This window comes from Narcine bancroftii, chromosome 2, assembly GCF_036971445.1.
Source record: "Narcine bancroftii isolate sNarBan1 chromosome 2, sNarBan1.hap1, whole genome shotgun sequence".
Classification (NCBI taxonomy): domain Eukaryota; kingdom Metazoa; phylum Chordata; class Chondrichthyes; order Torpediniformes; family Narcinidae; genus Narcine; species Narcine bancroftii.
The window spans coordinates 320,540,765-320,556,888 of record NC_091470.1 but is presented as its reverse complement, the minus strand read 5'-3'; the positions used below and the strand labels follow the sequence as shown (position 1 = coordinate 320,556,888).

Genomic DNA, 16,124 nt, shown 5'->3' with positions numbered 1-16,124 from the left:
TAGACTGCAAGCATTGATCACAAATGTTTTTATTTCAGTGGGAAGTACCAACAGTTTATGGTGGAGTTATTCTTGGAATTAAGGATAATCTGACCAGGGATTTGGTGTACATATTGATGGCTAAAGGTCTACATTGCATTATGATAAAGGTGGGTTTTCCACTGCATTGTTCGTAAAGAGTAAAATATAGCATGTCATGCCTCCAAAGAGCTATTAAAACTTAATTATGTTTTCACTTTGAATTAATGCTACAAATTTAAGAGAAAGGGGCATAGAATTGCTTTCCTACTTGAGTTGTCAGTGTTCCAAGTTATTTTCGATTGGAATTCTAGCCAGCCACTCTGACTATTTGATCTAATCTTTGTAAATGTCTTACCTTGTATGTATCAGGTTTTCTTCTGAATTATTAGTTTGGCCATATCATTTATTTTTCTCCTTGTTGCTTCAACACTTTAAATTAAGATTGGTTATTAGCCATTTTATTGTATATCACAAAAAAAAAATCAGTAACTGGAACAAAACCCAAAAAGGTGGATTTAAAAGGTTTTTATGCCTATAAGGTATGTTGTCAACAGAATTTTATATTGGCAACTGTTTTACTTGAAGAATTCACTTTTAAATTTCAAACATGGTGCATAAATGAATGACCAAACTATTATGTGGGCACACATCATTAACGTGAGTTTGCATCAATGTGAATATATTGGCATTTATTACAGGTTAAAAGCTAACATATTTGATCTTTATTTTTTTATTAACCAAAATGATCAGATTTGCAAAAATAGTGATAGCAACAGAAGAAAAAGTCGAAACTAAACCAAAGCTATAAAATGAAAAAAATCAAGTACTCCTTGAAATTGATATTGAATTGATTCCTGATCAAACTCTTGTCAAAATTATATAATCATGTTGTGGCAAAAAGAAAAGTCAAATTACAAATCGATGACACTATGTGACCAAAGAACGTTTTGCATGAGCTCATAAATTGAATTGAAAGGTTACATTTAAAAATCCTGTCTTCTACCAACAACATAACAAATCCCATGGCTCAGAGTATTCTGGACACTTTTCTGTTCTCCTAATTGCTAAGAGTTTATGATCTTCACTGGTCGATGATTTTAGAGTTGATGGGAGGCAACTGGTCCAGCACTTAGTACTGCTGCCTCAACTCTAAAGAACTAGGCTCCATACTTGCCTGCAATGCAGTCTGTGTGGAATTTGTACATCTTTTCTGCTGCAGTATAGGTTTCCTCTGAGGTACTCTGGATTCAGTAGGATAATTGACTACTGTAAATTGTCCCCAAGTGTAGGTGGGTGATAGGAGAATTGAGGGAATGTGGAATGTATGAGATGAGGAAAAAAATTTCAAAAGAACTTGTTGGTTGGCAGGAAGAGGCTGGGTTTATGGTACAGTGTTAGCCACCTCCAGAAGAAAGAATGATGTCTTGAATTAGTGCATCATATGAAACATCCTATGTTTGAGCAACCTATGAAAAAGGCAAAAGCTGTGGTGCAGTGTTGGCATATTTCTGTGTCTTGTTCTCAAGGCAAATAGCAAGCAGGACATGAAAATTCATTAATTATGTATTGCACAAATGTATACACATTTAATTCCTCAACATTTGGGTAAATTTAATGGGCTCCTTGTTTGCATTTGATTCTCAGTAAAAAATATCTCTAAGATTACCAAGGGCATTGTGGCATGTCTTGTATGTTAGCTACTTCTTAATTAATCTTCAGTTGAAATTGTATAATTTTTATTTTAACAGATTTGCATTTCTGAAAAATAAATTTTCATTTTCACATTTGGCAGTGTTTTGTAGTGTCATGGCTTTTAGGCTTCAAAATGTGCACATAATTTTTCCATTTCCCAAACAGAACATTTGTTCTATTGCTCAAGATAACCGTATTGGGCTAAAGCTGCTGCAAATGATTTCATTGTGGATATTTCTCAAAAATTATGATTGCCTTACACTGTAATCCAAATACCTGTTATCCGGAATTCAAGCAACCAGCACAATAATCAAGGAATATAAATTTTAAAAATTGAAATAAATAGGGATAAAATAACAAGTTAAACATACGCAAATTTAAAATGGTAAAAGTTAATGTTCTCTGAAGTAACATAAACCTTTGGCAAAGATGGGAGCGAATATTCAGCCAACAAAGTGCCTTGGTTGAGCTTTGCTCCTAGCAGCTGTTTGAATAAAGTTGTGTGAAACAGCAATAGCTTTGCCCAATATGAAGATCTGGTTGATGCCACTTGCTGTTGGGGTGACTGTTAAAGTGCCTCCTTATCCCTGCTTAGTAAGAGCCTTTATCTTTATTAGGAAATTAGTAAGTCTTTATCTGTAAACTTGGGTGAAGTGGGGGGGGGGGTTAATTACAATGGCAGCACAATTAGTGCAGCGATTAGCACCACATTGTTAAAATGCCAGAGGCAGGGGTTTTAATTTAAATTTTGGAAATTACGGGAATTACCTGATAAAAGTGTACTTTGCTTAATTAAGGACAAAATACTGATTTTTAAAAAAAAAATCAAATTACTTGTCTTTTAAACTGTTGATTGTTAAGGCTAGTGTGTTAGGCATTGTAAGAGTGAGTCCCAAGCAACTGGAAAAATTTACATATCTGGCAACTACTGGGACAGAGTATATAGATAGTTTTTGGGACATAAACTGGGAAAGGTTTGTTAGAGTAGGTCACATACAAACACTTTAAAACAGATCTTATTTAAAATATTGGAGCTCTGCCCCAGGCTAGCCATGTTGGGGCCTACAGTCTTTGCAAGAGTTTTGGAGAGTGCCCAAGAGACCACTAATGGTTTGTTGTATACAAAAAGGCAATAGATGAAAGACCTTGTCGGAGCCGCAGAGAGTCTGCAGTGGAACTTGCTGTTCTAAGAGGATCATGTGGTTTTGCAAACAGAGAGAGTCAAACAGGCTTCCTCTCAGAGAGAAAGAGAGACAAAAATCACTTCTACAGTGTTACAGGCAGTAACAGCAGCTGGGAATGGAACAGGACAAGCTGACAAGCTTGTGGAAAGCCCCCTTTGGAAGACTGGTTTGTAAGTGCTTTGTTCAGCCTGATCAAAGCCCTTGTGGTTCATGCAAGAGGAGAGGACTGGCTGTCTAATGTCTCACTTGGAATAAAAAAGCACTCTGGTGACCTGAAAGAAAGAGGTTATCATCTGGAGAACCCTGAAGGGGGCAGATTTCGCCAGCAAGACACTGAAGTGGCTGATTAAAAAGGAATCAGTGTTGATGTCCTGGAACAACAAATCTCTTTGAAAACCGATAAGAACCTTTCTGAGTGGTAACCATTTACCTATCAAACACCAAAGCCTGGTGAACTTTATAAATGTTAAATTCTGTGCACAGTATAAGAATTGGAGGAATGAAAAATGAGATTGGACTGTGAACCAAAGAACTTTTCTGAACTCACACACACATTACATACACGCTCTTAGAATTAGAAGGGGGATAAGTTACGTTATTAAGTCAATAGTGATAAGTTAAAGTTTGAATCTATTCATATTTAAAGATAATTAAAAGCAACTTTTGTTTAAGTACCCATTTGTCTTGGTGAGTATCTTTTGCTGCCGGGTTTTGGGGTCTCTGGGCTTGTAACAGTACCAGTACCCTTAAGAGCTGGAAAGTAAGGGTTTTACTGTACCACTACATTTATTTTTTTTGTTGTTGAGTTGCCTAAATTTGAAATGTGTATTGTTATAATTTGGGAGTCCTGAACAATCTAGCTTACTGCACCTATTTACAATTGTGATAGAAAATATTTAGTGATGTAATTAATGAATATTAATTAACTCAAATTTGCTTTCAGTATATTCTTTTCAGATCTTCATCTGCGACAAGGTCAACACTATTTTTAACTCCAAAACAGGGACATTGATTGTTGCAATATTTTCTAGCTTTTTAAAAAATATTTTATTTAATCAACATATATAGGATCATAATAAAAACAGTGATAAGTCACCATAATACAATGTTAACAAATATATGCTGAAATTTTATTAAAACTAAACCCTTCCCTCCTACCAAAACTAATCCAATCCCTTAACTAAAATACATAGTAATTAATTTGGATTGCATCAGATGACATTCAACGATCCCAGAAATATCATAAAATAGTTATTTTTTCAGGGAAAACTTCACTAGTCAGGATAATTTTTTAAAAAGTTATAATTTTAACCACATAATTCTAGCATACGGGCTCCAAATTTATAGAAATAAGGAACATTTGGCCCTCAAATTGTAAGTAATTTTTTTCTAAAGGGATTCAACTTTGAATCTCAGCATGCCATCTGTCTAATGTTAATAAAACATCAGATTTCCATGTTACAGCAATACATTTCTTTGCTACCACTAAAGCTAACTTAACAAATTTTAATTGAGAATCTGACAACAATAATTTAGAAAGGAAACTTTCAAAATTTCCTAACAACATTAATTCAGGATTTAATGGAAAAATTACTCCAGTTATTTGTTGCAAAAATTTACTAACAGAGACCCAAAAAAGAATTGACCTTCAAACAAGACCATGTGGAATGCAAAAAATGTTCCAATTTCTTTTCCACATCTTAAACATTGGCCTGATAAATTTGATCTCCATCTACTCCGTTTCTGAGGTGTGATTATACAATTGATGTAAAAAATTATAATGGAATAATCTATACTTATAACATTGATACTGTGTTAGACATAACTTCTTTACATAGATTTTGTCAATTCTTCGGATCTGTTATTATGTCTAGATCTTGTTCCCACCTTTCTTTTGAATTAATCAGACCTACTTTACATTTTCTTGCTTCTTTTGATGGTAAAATGTTGCATCACACATTTGGATCAGACAAAAGGGTATCAAAATTGTTTATGGGGTCTGATGTTTAAAATATAATCCTGGCACGTATGTATTTTGAACAAGAGCTGCACTGCCTGTCAATTTTTTGTACCTGTATTTATTTTCTAGGCAACCCATCTCGGAAGGTATGCTTCAATTTAACTACAAATGCTCAATTGCCTCATTTTCATTTTAGGATTTTGTCCATGCAAGGCAACTCTATTCCACCTGCCTAGAATTGGTTACAGAATTTTCCCCCAAACTTCGTCAGGTTATGCTCAATGAGATGTTACTCTTGGATATCAGTGCTCACAAAGCAGAGACAGGAAGTGCAGGAGACCATCCACCAGCTGATCTTGTGAGCCGCGTTCGAGGTTACCTTGAGACGAGACTAACAGGTAAGGATGATTTGTTGCAGGCTTTCAAATTATAAAGTGTAAACCTTGTTTTGGATGAGATAGTGGTAGAAGTAAATAAAAGTGATTCTTCAAACCAATGGTTCTTCACATTTACTTTGAAAGGTTGACTCTGTGATAAAAGAAATACTGATTTGAGCCTATGATCCTTTCAATTAAAAGGAAAATTATGTGATAAAAATGTTTTTTTATAGACTTCCTAATAGTTGACACTATGAACAGTTTACCAGATTATCTTAAGTAGCAATATTTTGTGCCAGAAACAATTTTTTGACAAGGGCAAAGGGAAAAAAAAATAAATCACAAATGTCTTCAAAATAATTAACTGGAGAAAAATTGAGAGCATGTGGAAAACATTGAGGATCCTGTATCATGGAATGAAAAGTGGACATTGTGTTTTTCAGCTACTTTGAACCCTGTTTTTTTTTTAAAGTGCAATCTTTTGTTCCATTTTCCCACATATCAAATTTTAATTTGACTTTTGTTGACAAAATACAGAAGAGTGATAACAAGTTATTGAAAAAATCTCTGGTTTTATGATCAGTCTTAAATGGATGGAGGGCATTGATAAGCAAAATTAGATTACCATATTGTTAATGCCTGAAAGTAAATTTGGTGAAGTTTTTAAAATAGTTCATTCTGATCTGTTCTAAGGTCTTGCTTAAAGTTATAATTTTATGTTAGAATAGCTACTAAAAAAAAAAATTACGGCTTATATTTATATAGCACCTCTAATGCAGGAATCATTTCAAAGCATTTTATGGAAGCATAATTGGAAACAGGTTTACTGTTCTTTTTGAGAAGGCATTTGAAAGCTTGTCAAATAGATCAATTTTAAACAAAGTTTATGCAAAAATATGTGGAATAAAAGAGTGGGAATATTTTGAGAGTGATTAGTTATAGGATAAGCAGCCAAGAATGGTGCAAGAGTTGATGGGTTTGGGAGGAAAGAGATGCATTGGGCCAAAATTTGGTTTAAGTGACACAAATCCCTGTTATTTGAGGTATTTTAATGCCATAATGTACTTTTGTGCTACAAAATGCATTTTGTTAAATGACCTTGCCAGTTTTGATATTCAAATGCATTTTGTGATTTTTAATTTAACTGTGTTTAAAAATGTCCTGGTCCTGGTATTGCAATTCTGATAAATGGCATTAATGTTTTTCATTTAAAATTCCCTCAACATTAAGAGCTGATTCAGTCTTTTTTGGACAAGAGGCCACTATCTTGTTATCTTTTACAGTGTACCCTGGTGGTAAAATGTCATCGCGTCATTCAGCCATGCTAAGAGAAGGTAAAAAGAACTTAGCCAGCTATTTATGAACTACAGAAAAGCACATTTATCACTGTGTTGGTACTGTAGTTAAATTTTTATAGAAATGAAAATAATACTACATAGGCTTGCAACTTCCAACACATTTTATTAAGAGTTGGAATCTGTAAAAATATACATCTTCAACCTGGTAAATATTTGGTTTAATCCAAAATTGAGGGTAACATCATAGAAAATAATTTTGATATACTGCAGTAGTTTCTCTTCAATACCAAATTAATACTAATTAATGGCCTAGGGTTAAATGGTTTAATTGAATTGTGAAGTGTGCAGTCTTTCTTTGATGGGTTTTAATGACGTTATAGTTATTTTGCACTTGATTCTTTTATCTGTGTAACTATACACTATTCACGCAATTGAGCAGTAAGATTTTTGAATGCTTGTGACTCTCAATATGTAAATTAGCTCTTATATATTTGAAATTTTCTGCATGAATTGGAATCATTACAGAGTCATTCCTTAGTTGTGTGAAGCATTAGTGCTTGCAATTACTGGGAAGCTACGGTGAGGAATCAGCCATTAATACAGATGTTCCAAACCTTCGAAGCATGTTATCTCATTGATTGGCAGAGCAGATTTAAAAGACTGGATGCTTCTGTTTATGATCTTAATTGCTGGAGCTCAATTCAACCAAACCTATGTCCACCATTGTGTCACAAGAGCTCCTTGTGGATAATTTCTCTGACATTTTAAACAGGCAGGGCTTCATGCTTAAATGATGGCTATCTCAATAAATTCTTATCATGTTGGCATTGCATGGTGTCTAATAAATTGGTCGTTAAATGTACCACACAAATAATGACAATTTATGATATTGAAAATAAAACAAAATTGCAGATCTGGAAATCTTAATAAAATAGGAAATGCTGACAGTACTCAGCAAGTCTCTGCATTTTTGTGAAGAAAGAGATCAAATTTGAGGTTAGACCGAAAAGGTAACTCTTTCTCTCTTCCCACAGATGTAGCCTGACTGCTCGTTATAACTATTTACTCGTTATTATTTATGTAATGTTGTACATTTCTATGGATGTCGTAGCTCAAAAGGTAGCAGGCTCTTTTTATTGTATATCTTCCTAACAACTATACTTCCTGACCATTTCTACGAATTTATCCGTGGCCCATGGTATTTATGAATATAAATTTTTTTGTACAATTTTGCAAACAGTTCTTGTATTTTTGGAGTTGTTAGGTTCGACACTTCCAAGAGTACATAATCTTTAGTAATACAACAGATAAAACCTGTGGCCTTGAAATCAGTTGCCAGCAAAGTAGATCCTTCGTGTCTGGATCAGTTGTTTAAGGCATGAAGTAAATTCAATCAATGAGCCCATGTCAGTAGAATCTGGCATGTGTATTCTCCAACTTAGTTCCCACCTATCTTTTTGTCAATGAGCGAACTTGAAAATATTTCCTTTTGGTTTAGCTTTAGTTTAAATCATCCATTCTCAACAAAGATCATATGTCCACCACCCCCCAGGGGCCACAGCACATTTAAGGGGTGACACGGACTGATTTCATAAAATATTTAGGGTTTTTTTATGTAGTTGGTAGGAGAGAAGTACAGAATAACTAAACTTAACTGCTTCACAGGGATGGGGGCCTAAGTTCTAAGGGGGCCAAAAATAGGTCATGAATCCCTGGTTTAAATGTTAGAATTGTACCATCCTCTACCACTTCCTTTGGCAGCTCAATCCATATACTCACTACCTGCAGGGTGAAAAGTTAACTCTCAGCTCCTCTAAATCTTTCCCCTTGTGATTTTATATAACTGTATAAGGTCACACCTCAGCCTCCCATTCAGCAAGGGAAAGTATCCCCAGCCTATCCAGTCACTCTTTGTAACTCAAGACCTCCAATCTCAATAAAATCCTTGTGATTTTATTTGCACCTTTTCCTTCTTATTAGTATCTTTCCTGGAGCGAGTGAGGCAGAACTGCTTGTTTTTAATTGTGCAGTCTAACCAAAGTCTTATACAGCTGTAATATGATGTTGCCAAAACTTGTACTCAGTGACCTGTCTGATGAAGGCAAGGACCCAACTTGTCTAATTGTATCCCCACTTTCAGAGAATGGTGTACTTGTACTTGTACTCTTAGAACTCTCTGTTCCACAACTCACTCCAGGGGTCTGTCATTACTAATTTCCCAAAATGCACTTTCTCCAGTGATCCTGTTGCAATCTCAGATGACACCAACTTTGGTGTCATCTGCAAATTAACCATACCAATGACATTTTCACTCTAATTGTTAATAATTGACCCAGCATCAATTTCTGCAGCACACTTGCGTACCATGCAGTGCTTTGTCACAGGCCTTTGTTCATGTAGACAATGTTTACAGCCTTGCTCTCATTTAACTTCTAGGTGGCCTCTTCAAAGAACTTAATCTATTCCATGCAGCCATACTGGCCTATCTGCCAATATATGTCCTTCCCTCTTTTACCCTCCTCATTTTCCTCATGTATTCTGATATTCCTTATGCACCTCAAGGGATTTGTTTGAAGTTGCCTATAACTGCCACGTGCTTCCTTTTCCTGATCAGAACCTCAATACAATAATGTGTTTATTGTCATACACATTGTACAATCTACATATACAGCAAAATTCTTGATGCAGCCAAACAGATATTTATATCAAAAACTGTAATAACTAAATACATAAGCTAGACAATATTCACAGACAACCTCGTGCAAAAAAAAAAGTTTTGTGCAAATGTCATTTTGTGCCGTTGGAGCAGTCTATGATGAGTGTATTAAGGGTAGGTTGAGGTGTCTGATAGCTGTTGGAAAGAAACTGTTCACCCAAAGGTGCTGGATTTCAGGCTTATGTACCTTCTGCTCAAAGATAGCAGTGCAAAGAGATTCCAGTGATCTTGGTGAACAAAATCTCTTGATAAGCAAAATTTCCTAATAGGCAAAGTTTCCTGCTGGCAGAAAGAAAAGTTGAGCTATGAAAGGAGATTAGCTAACAATATTAAAAACTATACTGAGCTTTTTCAAATATATAAGATATAACAGAGAGACACGTGTTGACATCGGACAGATAGAAAATGATGCTGGGGAAATTGTAGTGGGTTATAAAGAGATGGCAGAGGAACTTAATCAATATTTTACATCTGTCTTCACGTGGAAGACATTAATAATTAATCCCAGACAGTCAGAGGCTTCAGGGAGTAGAGTTAGATTCAGTTAGGGTTACTATAGAAATAGTGCTAGGCAAACTAAACGGATTAAAGATTGATAAATCTCCTGGGCCAGATGAGGTGCATCCACGGGTTTTGAAAGAGGTGGCTTTAGAGATTGTAGATCCATTGGCAATGATCTTCCAGAAATCGATAAACTCTGGAGAGATTCCAGAGGATTGGAAGGTCGCAAATGTGGTTTCGCTGTTTAAGAAAGGTGGGCGACAGAAAAAAGGAAACTATAGGCTGATTAGTCTGACGTCGGTGGTTGGGAAGATATTAGAGTCGATCCTCTAGGATGAGGTGATGAAATACCTAGAGATGCATGACAGGATAGGTCCAAGTCAGCATGGTTTTTTAAAGGATAGATCCTACCTGACCAACCTATTAGAGTTTTTTGAAGAAATCTCAAGTAGGATAGACAAAGGGGAGGCTGTGGATGTTATCTATTTAGATTTTCAAAAGGCTTTTGATACGATGCCGCATATTAGGCTACTAAATAAGATGAAGGCCCATGGAATTACAGGGAAGTTATTAAACTGGATAGATAAGTGGCTGATAGGCAGGAAGCAAAGGGTTGAAATTAAGGGTTCTCGTTCTAGATGGCTGCCTGTAACTAGTGGTGTTCCGCAGGGGTCGGTATTTGGGCCGCTGCTGTTTACAATTTATATTAATGATTTGGATTGTGGTAAGAATGGTTTTGAGGCCAAATTTGCGGATGACACTAAGACAGGTGGTGGAGTAGGAAGTGTAGTAGAATCTGTAAAGTTGCAGAAGGATATAGACAGATTAGGAGACTGGGCAAAATTATGGCAGATGAGATTTAACATAGAGAAATGTACAGTTGTACATTTTGGCAGTGGAAATAAACAGGCAGAATATTATTTGGATGGGGTGAAAATTCAGACCTCTGATGTGCAAAGGGACCTGAGTGTCCTCGTGCAGGGAAACCTAAAAGTAAAGGACCAGGTGAAATTGGTAGTGAAGAAAGCGAATGCTATGTTGGTTTTCATTTCAAGAGGAATAGTGTACAAGAGTAAAGAGGTGTTGATGAAGCTCTATGGTGAGACCTCATTTGGAATACTGTGTGCAGTTTTGAGCCCCCTATCTTAGAAAGGATGTGATGTTGTTGGAGAGGGTGCAGAGGAGATTTACTAGGATGATTCTCGGAATGCAAGGGCTAACGTACGAGGAGGGTTTGGCAGCTCTTGGGTTGTATTCATTGGAGTATAGGAGAATGAGAGGAGATCTCATAGAGGTTTATTGTATTTTGAAAGGTTTAGATAGGGTGGATGCGGGTAAGATGTTTCCCTTGGTGGATGAATGAAAGACAACGGGTCATAGTCTTAAAATTAGAGGTTATCCATATAAAACAGAGATTAGGAAGAACTTCTTTAGCCAGAGGATTGTGGATCTGTGGAACTCGCTGCTGCATACAGCAGTAGAAGTCAGATCACTAGGAGTATTTAAACGAGAAATAGACAAGTATCTCATTAGTGAGGGCATCGAGGGATATGGGGAAAAGGCCGGAAATTGGGACTAGTGTAAAGTAGCTTAGTGAAGTTTTACGGAACAGACTCAATGGGCCTAGTGGCCTATCTTGTGAACTCTCCCTGGTTCACTTTAAAAGACTCCCACATGCCAGACATTCCCAATCAACCTTTCCAAACTTCTGTCCATTGCCATCAAAGTTAGCTTTGCTCCAATGTAGGGTCTTCATGTGGACCAGTCCGAGCTTAAAATAAGATTTTTAAAAAATTGTCAGATATTATGATCACATTTACCCAGAAGGAAGTTTAACTACTAATTTAATCCTGCCTTCTGCCACACTGCCAGATCTAAATGGTTCTGATGGATGGAAATTGTCTGTAATACAGTAGACAGAGTTGGAATAAACATTGTCCTTGCTAACTGGAGAGATGTAACATGGAATGCCTTAGGATTTGTGTTTGATCTGCAGTCTTTTACTACATGCATTAATGACCAGGAAGAGGGAATGAAATTTATGTTTACTTATGGTATGAAAATGGATGGAAAGATTGTGATGAGCTCATTGAAATTCTGTAATGGGACATAGAACATTACAGCAGAGTACAGAGCATTTGGCCCATAATGTTGTGCCAACCATATACAGTATACAAACAAAATAAAACTAGATCCTCCCTACTCATAACCCTCTGTTTTTCATTCATCCATGTGCCTGCCTAAGTCTCTTAAATGTCCCTGGCCAAACCAGGGCTCACGAGTCACATGAGCCATGTAATGTGCGGCTCACGGAATTCTGTTAGCTGAGACGAATCGTAGGAATCAGTGCTCACAGTGGTGGTTTTTAGTGGTCGCGGGTCGTGATTGTATGATTGTGGCTGTATTGCGGGCAGTGAAATTAGCAGAGTTTTAGTATGATCCTGGCATCGTGCAATCCTTACAAATCAGTACCTGACAGCTAATTCTCCAGCCTTGACAACATATCTGCCAGATTTTCATCAACTCACAGCCAAGATGGAGACTCAAAATATCAGTCAGAAGTTTGTAAATATTTGATATGCATATGTGTATTTTTGATTATTGAAACTAATACAAATTAGGTTTAAAAACTACATACATGAATAAATATTATTAAGTGCATGTAATAATATATAAATAATATTTATATAAATGTGTATGTAAGAGTAAAAACGTGTATGTAATTTTTTTTCATGCTTTGAGGCTCTCAAACATCTGAAGTTTATCATATGTGGCTCTTGCGTTAAGCAAGTTCGGCCACCCCTGCTCGTCCACCAGCCCTAGCAATGCATTCCAGGCACCCACAACTCTCTGAGCCTCTCCTAATCTTGTAGACTTCTAAGTCACCTCTCACCCTTCACTCCAATGTGAAAACCCATAACTCTGCCAAGCTTTTCTCATGACATATTTTCCAATCCAGGCAATATCTTGGCAAATCTTTGAACTGTCTCCATAGCTTCTCCATCTTTCATGTAATGAAGTGACCAGGTTAAATGACAACCTGGGAAATGGAGTTTGATGTCAATGAGGATGTTTGTATACTTCAGTAAGAGGAATCCAAAGGTAGATAATTATCCAAATGGAGACAGCCCGTAAATGAATTAAATTCATAGGGTTTGAGGTTTCCTAGCACTTGAATAGCAAAATGTTAGCAGGTAGATCCAATGAGTAGTCAAGGCAAATGTCACATCGGCCTTTAATGCAAAGGGGTTGGAGTTAAAGAATAGGGAGGTTTTATTTTGGTTATACCGTATAGGGTGTTGGTGAGGCTACCTCTGGAATACTGCACACAGTTTTGGTTCCTTAAAAAAAAGTATATAGGAGCATTGGAGACAGTCCAAGGAAGATTCACCAGGTTAATTTCTTGGATGAAGGGATTGTTCTATCAATATAGGAGGTGATAGCTTGGGTTTGTATTCGCTGTTTAGAAGAATGAGGAGTGGTCTTAATCAAACATACAAGATCCTAAGGGAGCTCGAAAGGGTAGATATTGAGATGTTTTCACCAGTGGGAGAATTGAAAACAAGGAAGGATAGATATAAGGGGCTGGTCGTTTAAAATTTAGTATGTGGAAGCTAATTCTTACAGAATGCTTCTCTGAGATTCTCTGCCCCAAGGATGATAAGGGCCAGGTCATTAGATATATTTAAGGTGAGGATAGATAGGTGTTTGAAAGATCAAGGAATTAACAGTTATAGGGAACTGGCACGGAAAAGGAGTTGAGGCCAGTATCGAACAGCTATGATCACATTGAATGTATGATAGGTTGATGGACTAAGTGGCCTATTCTTGCTTATATTTTCTTGAGTTCTCCCTTGTAGGATTCCCAATATTCTCAGAAACTGTTAATTCTCATTCAGTGGATTTGTCCTCACAACTTGCATTGTCATTTTGATTTGCCCAGTCTATATAAAGGTTAAAATCCCTAGATTATCACACTAACTCCACAATTTCTCCAGTTATAATTAGTCCAACATTTTGGTCAATTTTTAAATTTGGGGGTTGGGGGTCTGCAAGGTAATTCTTGAAGCATTTCCCTGACATTACCCAAATTGATTTTTATTCCTGATATTCTGAGCATATTTCTCCCTAACTGAATTCATCTTGCTGTGACTCTACTACTACTTTATGTTCTTATTACCCACATTTCTACACTGACATGCTATCTATGTCCCCTTTCCCAGGAGTACTTGTCTGGTGCATCCACTTAGAACTTTGAATGAGGGTAAATGTATATTATATTCAAAGAAGTGACTTCTCCATTTGTCCAATGAAGCTGCACAAGTTTAACTGATGAATAAACTGCAGAAATTGTGGCATTGTCAAAGGATGATCCAGTAACAAAACTTGCAGGCACAATTTAGTTTACTAGCTGTGCCTACATCAGGTAGCAATCGCATTACTGTGATGCTCAATGCTAAAGACCAAGAATATGCTGATTTCATTCATAGTTTATATATTCAGAACTGTTATCAGCCAAGATGGTAGGAAATACGTATACTTCCACATTATACCACTAGGCTAGACAAACTTGCTGTTTGACGAAAGGAAATGGGTGTATGAATTGAATTTGTTTTAACATTTAACCATATAACAATTACAGTACGAAAACAGGCCGTATCGACCTCTCTAGTACCGATTTAAGTGATCTCCTCTAGTCCCACCTACTTGCTTTTTGCCCATAACCCTCCAATCCCCTCTCATCCATATACCTATCAACCTTTCCTTAAATGACAAAATTGACTTTGCTGCGACCACCTCTTCCGAAAGGTCATTTCACTCAGCCACCACTGAGTGAAGAAGTTCCCTCTCCCATTTCTTCTAAACTTTTGCCCTCTAACTCTTAATTGTGACCTCTTGTTTGAATCTCACCTTCTGGAACCTTAGAATGCTACAGCACGGAAACAGGCCCTTTGCTTAATCTGTTCTTATTCTACCTAGTCCAGTTGACTAGCTCCCAGACAATAGCCCTCCATACATACACCTTCAATCCAAATTTTTCTTAAATGTTAAAATCAAACTTGCATTGACCACTTCATCTGGCAGCTCATTCAACAGTCTCACCACTCTCTGTGTGGGAAAAATTCCCTTCATGTTCCCTTTTACCTCACCTTTCGCTCTTAATCCATATCCTCTTTGTTCTTGATATAAAAACACAAAATGTTGGAGAAGGTCAGCAGATCAAAGTGTGTCCTTTATGAGGCAAAGGTAAAGATACAGAACCAGTGTTCAAGGTATGAGAGAATGCTGGAAGGCGTCCGAATAAAAAGGTTTGTGGGGGGGGGGGGGGGTTAATGGCAAAGGCAAAGGCAGAAGATGATAGGTGAAGAGAGAAGTGATTGGATAGCGGCAATGAGAGGGAAGAGGGATGGCAGGGTGGGGAGAACTGGAAAGGAGGAGGGGAAAGAAAAGGCGAGCAGGTTTAGCAGAAAACACAGAAATCGATGTTAAGGGCATCTAGCTGGAGAGTGCCCAGGCAGATTGTTCCTCCAATCTGCAGGTGGTCAGGGTGGGAAAGTACATAAGGCCATGGACTGACGTGAGCTTGGGAGTGTGACTCAGAATTGAATTAGTTGGCTACTGGGAGGTCGCTGTTGTTGTGGACAGAGGAGGTGCTGAGTGAAGTGATCTCGTAATCTGCGACCAGTTTCTCCAATGTAGAGAAGGCCACAAAGGGTGCACTGGATGCAGTAAATAAGTCCTGTAGCTGTACAAGTTAAGTGTTCCTTCAATTGAAAGGCCTGTTTGGGGCCCCAGAACGTGGTGAGGGAGGAGGTGTGGGCATAAGTGTTACATCTCCTGTCTCCAAAGTGGAAGGTGCTGGGGGGGTGCAGTCATAGATGGGGAGGGATGAGTGCACGAGGGAATCACGGCTAGAGCAGTTCCCATGGAAGGGTGAGAGAGGAGAACGAAAAATGTGTCTGGCGGAGGGGTCCTGTAGTAAGTGCCGGACATTCCGGCGGATAATGTGTTGGATGAGGATGTACCTTTGCTGCTTAAGGACACTGTTGGACCTGCTGAGCTTCTCCAGCATTTTGTGTTTTTATTTCAACCATTTTCAAATTTCAATTTCAAATCATTTTCATGATTTACTTTCTTCTTGTCCTTTTCTCACCAAATCTCAGTGGAAAAAACTTATTGGCACGAGAGAAAAATAATCTGCCAGGACTCTTTATTCAATGCAAAACCATTTTTGCAAGTAAAATATTTTAAGTGTGGAAATATCAGGAGTCTTCGCATTGCATTGTCAATAATCATTGTTTTCTTATATACCCAAATAAAAATCTAACTATCCAAACTATGGGCAAACTTAATGCACATAAAATTATTCTTATG

General features: G+C 37.2%; 1 protein-coding gene across 9 annotated transcripts in view; it reads left to right on the top strand.

Moving 5' to 3' along the window:
• The window catches only part of ints8 (integrator complex subunit 8), a 122,773-nt gene that overhangs the window by 86,479 nt on the left and 20,170 nt on the right, over positions 1–16,124 (top strand). For 7 of the 9 annotated variants that reach the window (XR_011352401.1, XM_069921823.1, XM_069921822.1 and 4 more), the window contains 3 exons: positions 39–149; positions 5,054–5,255; positions 6,518–6,568. Coding sequence is in view for 8 of the 9 variants with exons in the window: in XM_069921823.1 (XP_069777924.1) it covers positions 39–149; positions 5,054–5,255; positions 6,518–6,568 (364 nt within the window). In the remaining variant the exon portion in view is untranslated. The remainder of the gene's footprint in view (positions 1–38; positions 150–5,053; positions 5,256–6,517; positions 6,569–16,124) is intronic. The other 2 variants (XM_069921819.1, XM_069921820.1) reach the window with 1 other exon arrangement.